At 44.0% G+C, this 12,579-nt stretch overlaps 1 protein-coding gene across 1 annotated transcript; it reads left to right on the forward strand.

Moving 5' to 3' along the window:
* Window positions 1-2,628: 2,628 nt before the first annotated feature.
* Window positions 2,629-9,612, forward strand: WNT10B (Wnt family member 10B). The gene is made up of 5 exons (XM_074270498.1): window positions 2,629-2,885; window positions 4,259-4,377; window positions 4,547-4,809; window positions 6,445-6,818; window positions 7,540-9,612. Exons 2-5 carry the CDS (start codon window positions 4,304-4,306, stop codon window positions 7,996-7,998), a joined length of 1,170 nt encoding a protein of 389 aa, XP_074126599.1. The 5' UTR covers window positions 2,629-2,885; window positions 4,259-4,303; the 3' UTR covers window positions 7,999-9,612.
* The last annotated feature ends 2,967 nt before the right edge of the window (window positions 9,613-12,579 follow it).

Raw genomic sequence — 12,579 nt, forward strand, 5'->3', positions numbered from 1 at the left:
AATTTTGGGATGCTAAGTGAAATGAGTAGAACCAGGAGATCATTGTAAACAGCAACAAGATTATACAAAGATCAGTGGCTCTTTTCAACAATGAGATGATGGAAGCCAATTCCAATGATTTTAGGATGAAGAGAACCATTTACACTCAGAGAGAGTATTGTGGAGACTGTGAATCCCAACATAGCATTTTCACTCTTTGTTGTTGTCTGCTTGCATTTTGCTTTCTTTCTCATTTTTTCTTTTTGATCTGATTTTTCTTGTGTAGCACCTAATTGTAGAAATATGTATAGAAAAATTGCACATGTTTAACATATATTGGATTACTTGCCAACTAGGGAAGGGGGTGGAGAAAGGAGAATTTGAAACATAAGATTTTGCAAGAGTCAAGTTGAAAGATTATTCATGCATGTGTTTTTAAAATAAAAAGCTTTAATAAAATTTAAAAGTAAATCTAGTTGTTCTTTATTACTTCTAGGATCAAATATTCACTCACCTACTTGGCCTTTAAAACTCTTCACAACCTCTGACCTTTCCAGTTTCATTCCCTTCCACAAACTACCATTCAGTTATATTGGCTTATTTGCTGTTCATTACACATATTCCATTCCCGTCCTTCTTCCTTTTGCACTGACTTTCCTCCATGTCTAGAATGTAGTTCCTTTTCTCCTCTACCTCTTGTATTCCTACAAAACTAAACTCAACCATCATCTACCAAAATCCTTTACTTATACTCCAGCAGTTAGTGCCTTCTCTTCCCCTCATTTCCCTCTTATTTCCCCCCTCATTTATCAATTGCTTCTGTTTTTAGAATGTAAGCTCCTTAAAGACAAGTACTAATTTCACTATTTTTGTTATCTCTAGAGTTAAGTAAAGTGGCTGGCACATAACACATGTTTGTTAAATGTGTGAAACTGAGTAAGTCATTTAACCACTGTTTGCCTCAATTAGTTCAACTGTAAAATGGAGATAATAATTGCAGCTCCCTATGAGGATTGCTCTGGGGAGCAAATGAGATATTTGTAATGTATTTAAAACAATACTATAGTAGATACTTGTTTTCTTCCTTCCATGATTCCAGAGCATCAAAGATGATTGATAATTCCCCCCCAATTTTCACCTTCAACTTACTTAAATATGATGTTCTCCTCTAAGGACAAGAGCTCTGTTCCAGCAAGGACTAAGATGAAGGGAAACCCTAAGATAGAGAAAAATGGTTGTTGGTCACCTGGAATGTCTGAAAGCCTTCCCAAAATACTCACAAATACAGATCCTTCTAAGGGAGCCATGGGAAAAAATGTTGTTATCTAAAAGCATCGGAAAAGACCCTTTGGTGGCAGAGAGGACTAGGGGATAGGAATCAATGTCTTGAAATTGAGGGAAAAGATTTTTGAAACGGGAAATTTCTAGGTTCTCGCGCCTAACATCTCTATTCTCGGACCTCACAAAAGTACCTTCCCATCTCCTCATTCCTCCATACACTAAGACAGTTCGGAAAAAAAACAAAAACAAAAACAAACCACAGTTGAGATCGCCTGGGGGGGCGGGGCGGAGGAGGGGAGGGCAGCAGCGAAAAGAGTAGGCAGGTGGCCACGAAAGAGCTGATGGTGGTGGCGGGTATCAGCCTCAAGACCCAACACCCCTCGCTGCCTGGCAGCTGAGTCAACTAGAAGCTGCAGCTCGGGGCCCGTTGGGGCCCTGGGTTGCGGTCTGGCAGGGGCCGGGGGAGGCTGGGAAGCCGGGGCCCCTCTTCTGAAGCAAAAATAGCCGACGGTGGTTAAAGCTTGGAGGGTGAGTCAGGCCCGGAGCCTAACCCCTTCGCTGCAGCGTTGGTTCTCAGACTAGGCGGCCCCAAGGAGTCTTTGACTCCGAATCCGCCTCCGCCATCCAGGCCACTTCAACTTAGATCCCGCCCCTGGGATCTGGGTAGCACCTAAATGAAATCTTAAACTCCGAGACTCCTCGAGAACCACCCAGATCGTAGGTGATGTCTGCACAGATGGGAAGGTTTAAGAGGAGACGGTTGGAAGTATTGGGCTAGCGGGCCATGGAGGGTCACAGGAAGAAATAACTGAACAGAAAGGAATTGGATAGGAAGAAAGCTGGGTTCCTAGGTTTTGGACAGATCCCGGCCGGGCTGTTCTCCCCTGTTATGAGGCAACCTGTCCCTTCTATATGATGCCTGCTCTCACGTGGGCTGGCCCGAAGCCTCAAGACATCACATAATGCCATCTCATCGAGGAACTTCTTGTAGCAGCGTTCCCCATTCACCCTATTCCTAGGGGAGAGAAACTGGAGCAAAGTGGCAAAAGTCCGGGTTACTAACAGCCACCTTATCGCCCTTCCAGCAATAAAGCGATAAGTATGGAACTAGTGGGTTGAGGGACATAACTCCTTTCAATTCTGAGTCTAGTCAAATTCAGCCAAGAGTAGGGCTGTGTGTGCGCGCGGATGTGTGTCTGTGTTTAGGGGGAGGGGGGAAGTGAAGTGGGGAAGGGGGATTTCTGGGAGATGAACTGGGCCGAGTAGGGAGGTAGCTGGAAGCTGCCGCGTCTCACCGGGTCAGGTGGAGTGGGGGTTGGGGATGGGGTGGATAACCGAGGGGTGGAGATGCTCGAGGCTCTGGGAGGAGCCGCAGTTCACTCAGCCTAGGCAAAGCAGCCTCCGACTGCCACAAGAACAGAGCCAGAGCCCCTAGCTCCCTCCCTCCCTCCCTCCCGGCGGCGGCTCAGGAGAAGCGAGGAAGAGGAGTGGCCCGGCTCTGGAAGAATGCGGTACCGCGAAGGGGGCAGAGCCTGACCCAGCCTCCCCACGGCTTGAACGACTCGAGTGGAGGGGAGGGGGCCAGAATCACAGCAGTCGAGACCTCGGAACGCAAGCCACTGGAGGTAACAGGGAACTCTTCAGCACTGAATAGGACAGACACACAGTCAGATAGAAGTAGAAAGAAAGACATTAAGAGAGCGGGAGACACCACGATAGAAAGAAACCTCTGAGTTTCTTAGTGGGTTAGGAAGGCATTATACAAGAGGAGAGAAATGGGTCCAAGCCTGGAATTCCTAGGATGCAGGCTGAAGATTGTGCCTCTAGAGGGTTGCAGGCGTGAGCGTGGCAGAATGGCTAAATTCAAACTCCCTCGAATTGAAGCTTCCTCAGGGAAGAGAGCTCATCCCTCCAATAGCATCTATATGCTCTTCCCCCCATCCCGTCCCCATTTCTCCCTAGTGGGTCAGGGTGGAGTGTAGGCGTGGGGTCTGGGGATTCCCTAAGTCTATGGGGAAGGAGTGGCTTCTGGGCTCATTACCCTTAAACTTCTCTTACTAAAGAGTAGCAGAGGTAGGAGCCATAGAGTTCTTTAGGTTGCCCTAACGACTGGGGCGGTAGAGACCACAACTGTATCTCCTTAGTCCAGTGGAACCCATTGAGGGCTCCGCCCATGCCACAGCCTGGATAAGGCAAGGAAGATCGCTGAACTCTGTGACGGGATAATATGTGAGGCACTGAGTTGCACTGTGCTAGAAGAGAGAACCACTATCAGAAATCATTGTGGATATGGGAGGTGTGTGTGTGTGTGTGTGTGTGTGTGTGTGTGTGTGTGTGTGTGTGTGTATGTGTAAATAGGCCTTCTGGTTTCTGGGCATGTCTGTGGTAGACATGCACACTTCTCTGGGACGTGACATTTCTCTGGGAAGTTCTGTGAGTTTTCTGTAGGTTCCTGAAGTCTCGGGCTCAGCATCTCTTTCATTCTCGAGGCTTCTAGGTTTAGTCCCTGAGTTTCAAGGTATTTGGATCTATGGGACTTTATCAGAAGCACAGAGTTTGAGTCTTTATAGAGAAGGAGAAACCCCTTTATAGAGAAGGAGATGGCAAGAGCACCCAGAGAGAAGACTATGGGGACTGAGTGTGAATCACAACATAGTATTTTCATTTTGTTTTCTTTCTCATTTTTTCCCCTTCTTGATGTGATTTTTCTTGTGCAGCAGGATAATTGTGGAAATATGTATAGAAGAATTGCATGTGTTTAACATATATTGGATTATGTGCTATTTAGGGGAGGGGGGAAAGGAAGAAGAAAAAAATTGGAACACAATTTTGCAAGGGTGAATGATGAAAATTCTATGCATACGTTTTGAAAATAAACATCTTTATTTAAAAGAGAAAAAAGGAGAGACCCAGAGAACAGACCCTCCCCCTCCTCTAGTCTAGAGTCTAGACTGTCAAGTAGCTGGCTAAGATGCAGTATTACTACTTATTCACACAGATCCTGAAGAAGTTGCCGCTGGAGCCACCAGGCCCTGGCCAGGACATGACGGAGGAGCCACGGTTATGGCCTCTGCCCTCAGGCCTCGCCAGGCTCCTACTCCTCTTCTTTTGCAGTAGGTAAGCCATTGACCGAATCCTTTCTTGAGTCTGACTAGCACCACCCCAAATGCTCCCTGAGAAAAGGGAAGGAATCTGGATGGATGCTAGTAAGACCTAAGGCGTCCAGATCATGGACCGACTTGACCCTTGGTCTCCAGTCTCCAACAAAACTTTTATATGTCCCCAGAGCATTAAGCAATGAAATCCTGGGGCTGAAACTTCGGGGGGAGCCTCCGCTCACTCCCAACACTGTGTGCCTAACGCTGCCTGGTCTCAGTAAGCGTCAATTCGGCCTGTGCCTGCGCAGCCCCGACGTGACAGCATCTGCGCTACAGGGCCTGCACATCGCAGTCCACGAGTGCCAGCACCAGCTTCGGGATCAGCGCTGGAATTGTTCTTCCCTGGAGGCCAGCGGCCGGCTGCCACACCACAGTGCCATCCTGAAGCGGGGTGAGTCTAGGCCCTGCTCTGCAGAGAGTAAGCCGGGAGGAAAAGTTAAAAGCTAGGGGAGGGGACTCACCTGGGAATCCCCTACCCCTTCCCAAGTCTTCTTGCCCCGTCTGGGCCTCCAGTCGCTGTGCTCCCGACATGCTCCCAACTTTCCACCTGCTGTGCTGCAGGCGAAGCAGCTGCTTTCCAGATTCCCGCTCCACCCCACCCCCACCTTCCCTAGACTCTGCACAACCTGACCCAGGCTGCACCTGTGAGTTGGGAGATTCCCCCAGCTCTGAGAGCTTCAAACGTCCCTCTCCCTCCTCTTCCCCCCCCCCCACTACTTCCCCCATTACTCTCTCCACCTCCCACTCTGACAAGCCTGGGCCTTGCCCTTCGCAGCCACAGTGGAGGCGGGGAGACGCCGCCAGCCGTTTAAGGGTTAAACCTGCTCCCCTAATTGCTGGGGTTCCCAGGAGCTGTCGCTGGAACAAAGACCCCGATGGCTTTGAAGCCAAGGAGTATCCCCCTCCTCTCCCTGCTGTGAGAGCCCCAGGTGGCACTAACCTGAGCAGATGAGGAACATTGGGAAGGGTGAGAACAGATCGCTGTGTCCAGTTCTAAGTGGCATCATCTTCTCCAACCCTAATTTAAATCACTGAATGAATGAAAATCGGGCTTAGTTTAGGGGTTAGAGGCTGTGCTTTGGGGAAGAAAGTGTTAATAGACAACTGTCTATTATTCTTCTGCGGGGAATTCCCAAGACAAGTGTGAACAGCTTCACTGTTTGTGGGGTGGGGGGATTGAGAGCTGCAACTAGTAGCCCATCTTCCCATGCGGTAGGGAAGGGATGATGGTGGAGTCAGATGCCGAACCTGGATTTTGGAAGGAGTTACTGACATCCCTTCCTCTAAATTAAGTATAGGACCAATAGTTCTCCACTGAAAGAGACCCAGAGCTTTGGAATCAGTTTTGAAAGTAGGTTTTCCTAAACATGTTAAAGGGTTATATAGCTCTAATTATCTTTCAGCCCAGCCTTGCAGATATTCCCTATCTTTGGAGGATATAGATCCCAACACCATCTCTAGCAGTATGGAGTCCAGGATCATTCTCTGTAATATCTTTACAATTGAGTTGAACTCAAGATTTGTACTCATCTATTGAAGTTAAAATGCATTTTGCATGAATTAAATACATATATACAGATGTAAATAAGTAAAAAATTCAAGGGCAGTCTGTCTTGTTGATGGAGGAATGATTTATAGTCACATGGGTATATGAGTTTTTTGTTTGGTTTTGGTTTTAGTTTGGTTTGGTTTGGTTTACAAAATTCCAGTGGGCTCTCCTTCTATCCTTTTAGTTCCCCAAGTAATATGGGTAATATGTAAATGGCAGGAAGAGGGAGGGCTGATACTAGTGTCATTTAAGGGTTAAACTTCCTTTGTTTAGTGCTTTTCCAAAATGCTTTCAGTTGACTCTTGCACACATTTTCAAAGTTCATTTTTTCCTCCATGCCTTCTCTCCATTCTTCAAAGTTTGACTTCTGTCAGGGTATTGAGCAAGGTACTTTAAGCAGGGGGTAGTTCTATAATTCCTTCTACTCTTCCTACTTGTCTCATACTCATTCCTATTGCCCTTGTTGCTTTTTCCTAGGTTTCCGAGAGACTGCCTTCTCTTTCTCCATGCTAGCTGCTGGGGTCATGCACTCAGTGGCCATGGCTTGCAGCCTTGGTAAACTGGTGAGTTGTGGTTGTGGCTGGAAAGGCAGCAGAGAACAGGACCGGCTGAGAGCCAAACTGTTACAACTACAGACACTCTCCCGTGGCAAAAGCGCCCCTAACTCCCCAGTTGGCCTTGGACCCAATTCAGGCACCATCCCTGGTCCCCAGGATACATGGGAATGGGGTGGCTGCAACCACGACCTGGACTTTGGGGAAAAATTCTCTAGGGATTTTCTGGATTTGAGAGAGGCTCCACGAGATATCCAAGCACGAATGAGGATCCATAACAACCGGGTGGGGAGACAGGTACCGCACTGTTTGATAGTGTTGTGTTTGTGCTAATGTGAGGGCGGGGGAGGGGGGATGTTATTTGTCATATCTCCATGGAAGATTGCCCCTATATCTCACTTTTTTGGTGGGAAAGTCACAGAAATAGCAACTTTTATTATTTGAAAAGTTTGTTTTATAAAGAGTATATGGTGTTTGAGGGAATGGGTGGAAGATGAATTACACTTTGGGGGAGAGTGGGGTGAGAGGAATAGAGGACTTCATCAATACTCTTATCTGAACTCCTCCACTCAATTAAATATTGATTATTCAAGGTATTGTTTTAAATACTTTTTAACACAGGACAACTAGGTGGTGCAATGGATAGAGCACCTGCTCCTGAAGTCAGGAGGACTTGAGTTCAAATCTGGTCTCAGACACTTAACACTTCCCAGCTGTGTGACCCTGGGCAAGTCACTTAACCCCAATTGCCTGGGGGTGAGGGGGAGATGTTGAGAGTAAATTGTATTCCTGTCTTCATCTGACAAACTATGTTACTATGCACTTTAATCAAGCCATTTTACTTGTTTATCTCAGTTTACCCATCTATAAATGAGGGGGTTGGACTAGATATTCTTAAATTAACTTACAATTTGCTAATTCCATGATACTTCTCCTTTCCTTCTCATTCATCACCCTTTCCTGATGTCACCTGAAAACATCCCCTCAATATCATCCATCCCTCACCCCTATGCTCTAGGTGGTGACTGAGAATCTGAAACAGAAATGTAAGTGCCATGGCACATCAGGCAGCTGCCAGTTCAAGACCTGCTGGAGAGCAGCACCAGAGTTCCGGGTGGTTGGGGCAGCACTTAGGGAACGATTAAACCGGGCAGTCTTCATCAATGCCCACAACCGAAACTCAGGTGCCTTCCAGCCCCGGCTTCGCCCTCGCCGTCTCTCGGGTGAGCTTGTCTACTTTGAGAAGTCGCCTGACTTTTGTGATTGGGAGCCAGCCCTGGGATCACCAGGCACACAGGGACGTGTCTGCAACAAGACCAGTCGCCTCCTGGATGGTTGTGGGAGTTTGTGCTGTGGAAGAGGGCATAACGTTCTCCGTCAGACCCGTGTTGAGAGATGCCACTGCCGTTTTCATTGGTGCTGTTATGTTCTCTGTGATGAGTGCCAGGTCACTGAGTGGGTAAATGTCTGCAAGTGAGAGGGACACATCCTCATCTCCCACTCTAATTCACACTATGGAAACTGGGGGAAGGGAATGACTCTCTTTAGCCCTTTGAAGGGTTCATTCATCAGTATCTCCCTAGAAACAGTTTCAGGGAGTGAATGCTTGATGGGTCAGCAATATGTCCTTTCTTGTTTTCCCTCTATAATTAGAGGATTGGGAAGAAAGATCTGAAACTCCTACCCTTTTCATGCTTTATTCTATGCCTTTCACATACTGGGATAGGCAAGGATGAAATTCACTGTGGTGTCACCCAACTACTTGATTGTACATCTTCTTCTTCCCTATGGAAAAACCCATGATTCCTGATCCTTGGATGGATGAGGATTATACAATGTATATACAATGTAATGTATCCAGGAGTTGTGCAGAACCATTAATGCCTGTATTCTAAGAAGAACCATCCACATGTGTCTAATCTCACAATTTTATCAAGTAGTCTTGGGTCTCCTGTTATGAAGTAATAGAAGAAAGCAAAGTAGAAGGGGATCTATTTCTGGAAAGTACCTAAATAACTGGGAACCGTTCCTTAGAACTCCTTAGAAAGTGCCTGTTCTGACCCCCTTAGTTTCCTAAGTCTTGTTCCTTTTCTACTGGATCCTAAAGGAGATCTTCTCTGGAAAGACTGGGACTCGGACTTTCTGATCGATCTTTTCTGTCTTCCCTAGAAGAAGGAGAGGGAACAGATAATTTATTTTGCTGAGACTTGTTCTTGGATACTCTTTGTAACTAAAATAAATTAAAATCAAGTCGCTGAGCTAGTGGCTGCAGATGTGAAATGTCTGTATGTCCAGGATTCCTATTCCTACCTTTTTTTTTCCAAGATGATTCAACTTCCAATCTCAGTGGCCTAATTCCTAGTTTATGGGGACCCATAACATTAATTGGGAAAAGAAAAAGATTGCTGGCTATGCTAGATTAGAGTGTCATGACTTATTTTGCCATTGGTTTGGTCTACCCTATATAAAGCACAGGCCCTAAATATTTTGGACTGTTCCTTGGTCATAACCAGAAGCTATGGTATGGATCTTCTAATGAGCTCCAGACTGATACCCAAATCTCAATCTAGTTTAGACCTAAAAGAAAGGAAACTTTTCTATTTTTCTAGATCGGAAAATTAAGAAGGCAGTTAGAACAGGAAACAGGGAACAGAAAAGAGGAGTATAGCAATCAATTCTTTTTTACAATATGGTAAAAATAATTCATCTCTCTTTAAGAAAACTGGTCAGAGGAATCTTTTTATTCTAAACTTTTTCTATCCCTGTCCTAATTTCACTGAAAATAAATAATCAGAACAAATTGCATATTCATAAGGATGGAAGTCCTGCACTTTTAAAACTATTTCCTCAGACTTAGAAAGTAGAATCTCTTCTCCTCTATACTATGGCTATAAATATATTCACAAAGCTTCTGAAGTGCTGAGAGTTCTAGGAAATCAGGAGACTTCCTAGTATATAGTAAGGTGAATATTTCTCTGGGATTCCCCAGTGAAATTTTATTTGAAAAGTCAGGTAACAAGGAAATGGTCTTAAAAATCATTTAAATCAATTCCGTCATTTTCTAGAAGAAGAAAGTGTGACCTAGAAAAGTTGAGGAAATTCTCTAAGGTCACATAGTCAGGGTAGTGATCCATTCTAGGTCTTGTTCCATTTTTAGTTCAATCATTAACTTCGAAGTTGAAGATGTGTGCTAGGAAGGGATCTGTGGATTTGAATGGAGTTCATTCTCTGGGTATTTCTGATATCCAGTAAGATAGATTATCCATAGTAGGAAGACTTGCTTTATTTTATCCCCTGGCCAATCACAGGAAACATAGTATAGGCCCTTATCTTCCTTTTCCAGATTCCTCTCCCTTTCTTTCTAGCTCTCTCTCTGCTTTTCTCAGACATACTCACTGGCAGACTGAAATCCCAAACCACAACCTTGAGAAATTCCAAATAGATTTTGTCAGCAAGGCCAACACTCCCCACCCTCATCCCAGCTCTTCTGGCACATGCACTGGGCTCAGGCCCAGGCCTGGGGTCAGTGACAGTGACTGAGAGGATGCATCCCACAGGGCGGGTGCTGCAATTTCAGTCTTTGCTCAACTCCAGTGGCACAGAAAGGGAGGGAAGAAGGGAAGAATTGAAGTAATGCCTCCCTTCTGCACACCCACCTTTTGGTTAATGGGAGGGAATTGTGGGGAAGGAAAAAGGGTAAGTTGAATGATTGTCAGATGGAGCTTCAAAAGGAAGAAGCTGCCCTTCGGCAGAAATGTTCTCAACTCCACTTCTATTTACCCTGAGTGGGGAATCCCCACAGATCTTGGAGTAGACATTCTTTTTGCCAAAGACATTAAAAGCACAAAGACAAAAGGGTTGAGAGCTTCCCTTGGAAAGTATCCTGTTCCCACAGGTCTGCCCTACCTCTAGGACTCATGGTCCTGTTCCTGACCACATTAGGGTCCTTATCTCTATCCTCCTCTTGGCAGCTGGATTTTTGGTTCAAAAGTATCCCTGGCTTAGAGAAGAAACATTGGCTAAAAGCCAGCCCATCACTGTGGAGAGCTCTACTTCCTTGCCAGATCTCCACAAAAGCCAAGTTGGTTTGATGGGAGGGTTAGAAAAGAGTGTTGGACAATTCCTTTATAAAAATTGGAGTTGAGGTGAAAATGGGGCCACACCAGCTATAACCCTATAAAGATTCAGTGAAAGAGATAAAAAAGATGAAGCAATTGTGTGTTATGTAAACACCCATGGGATTAAGGAAAGACTCGGGGGAGGGGGATGTTTATCATTGAGGGCAAATTGCTGGTGGGATACGCCATATATCTCTTGCACCCCTATGCCAAATAACAATGAAATTCCTGCAAGTTGAAATTAGAGCTTTGAGCTGATTTTTAGCAAATTATTGTTCAATCATTCAGCTTTGTCTGACTCTTAGTGACTCTATGGGTTATAAAATGGAAAGTCCTCTTCTTCACTATCTGTAAAAGATTATCCAAGTTTATTTTTGTTGTGATCATAACACTATCTATCTCATCCTCTTCCATTCCTTTTTCCTTTCACAACTCTAATATTTTCCCAACAGTAAGGTCTTCTGCAATGAAACCTGTCTTCTCATTATGTGGCTAAAGTATTTAAGCTTCATATTTAGTGTTTGACATTACAGTGAATAATCTGAATTAATTTCTAGAGATATTAACTAATTTGACCTCCTTGTTTGTGCAAGGGACTCTCAAAAGTGTTTCCCAGCACCAAAATTCGAAAGCATTGATTTTGTGGTGCTCTGCTTTCCTTATGGTCTAACTCTCATAGTCATACATTACTAGTCGAAATCATTATTTTCACTCTAGAGACTTTTTTCTGGCAAGATGATGTCTCTCTTTTTAGTATGTTTTTCAGATTTGTCATAACTTTCCTTCCAAAGAGGAAGCATCTTTTAACATTATGATTGTAGTGATCTTTGTATACAAAAATATAAAATCTAATGCTGCTTCCAGTTTTTCTATTTGCCAGGAAGTAGAAGGACCAGTTGTCAAAATCTTTTTTTAATGTTAAACTTTAAGCTAGCTTCCATACTTTTTTCTTTCACTCTTATCAAGAGGCTTCTTCATTTCTCCTCATTTTCTGCCAGCAGAGTTGTATCATCAGCATATCTGACATTGTTGATATTTCTCCTAGGAATCTTAATTCCAGCTTTTGAATCATCCAGCCCTGCATTCCAAATGATGTATTCTGCATATAAGTGAAATAAATAAGATAATATACAGCTTTGTTGTTCTCTTTTCCCAATTTGAAATCAATTGATAATTTCATGTTTGTTCCTAACTATTGCTTCCTGATCCACATACCGATTCCTCAGGAGAATAGAAGATGATCTAGTACTCCCATCTCTTTGGGGACTTGTCATATTTTGTGATTCACATAGTTAAAAATTTGGTCAATGAAGCAATAGATTTTTTTTAAACTCCTGTTTCTCCATAATTCAGGGAATATTGGCAATTTGTTCTCTAGTTTTCTCTGCCTCTTCAAAAATTAACCTGCTATTCAGGTAATTCTTGGTTCATTCTTGGTTCACATGTTGCGGAAGCCTAGCTTTCAGAACTGTGAAGTAAGTACAATTATTCAGTAATTTGAACATTCCTTGGAATTGCCCTTCTTTAATAGTGGGACATAAACTAATCTTTTCCACTGATTATAGTTGTGTTTTCCAAATTTGCTGGCATATTAAGTGCAGCGCTTTAATATCATCTTTTAGGGTTTTAAATAGCTCAGCGGGCATTCCACATCCGCATTAGAGTTATTGTTAGCAATAAGGCCCATTTGACTTCGTTCAGGATGTTTGATTTTAGATCAGTAACCACATCATCATAACTATCAATGTTAAGCTCTTTCTTGTATAGTTCTTTTGTATATTCTTGCCACTTAAAAAAAAAATCTCTGTTAAATCCCTACTGTTTTTATCTTATGCACATTTTTGCATGAACCTTTCCCTCGATATTCTTCTTGAAGAAATCGTCTTTCCCAATATATTATTTTCTTCTATTTCATTGCATTACCCATTTAAGAAAATCTT

Source organism: Sminthopsis crassicaudata, chromosome 5 (genome assembly GCF_048593235.1).
Source record: "Sminthopsis crassicaudata isolate SCR6 chromosome 5, ASM4859323v1, whole genome shotgun sequence".
Classification (NCBI taxonomy): domain Eukaryota; kingdom Metazoa; phylum Chordata; class Mammalia; order Dasyuromorphia; family Dasyuridae; genus Sminthopsis; species Sminthopsis crassicaudata.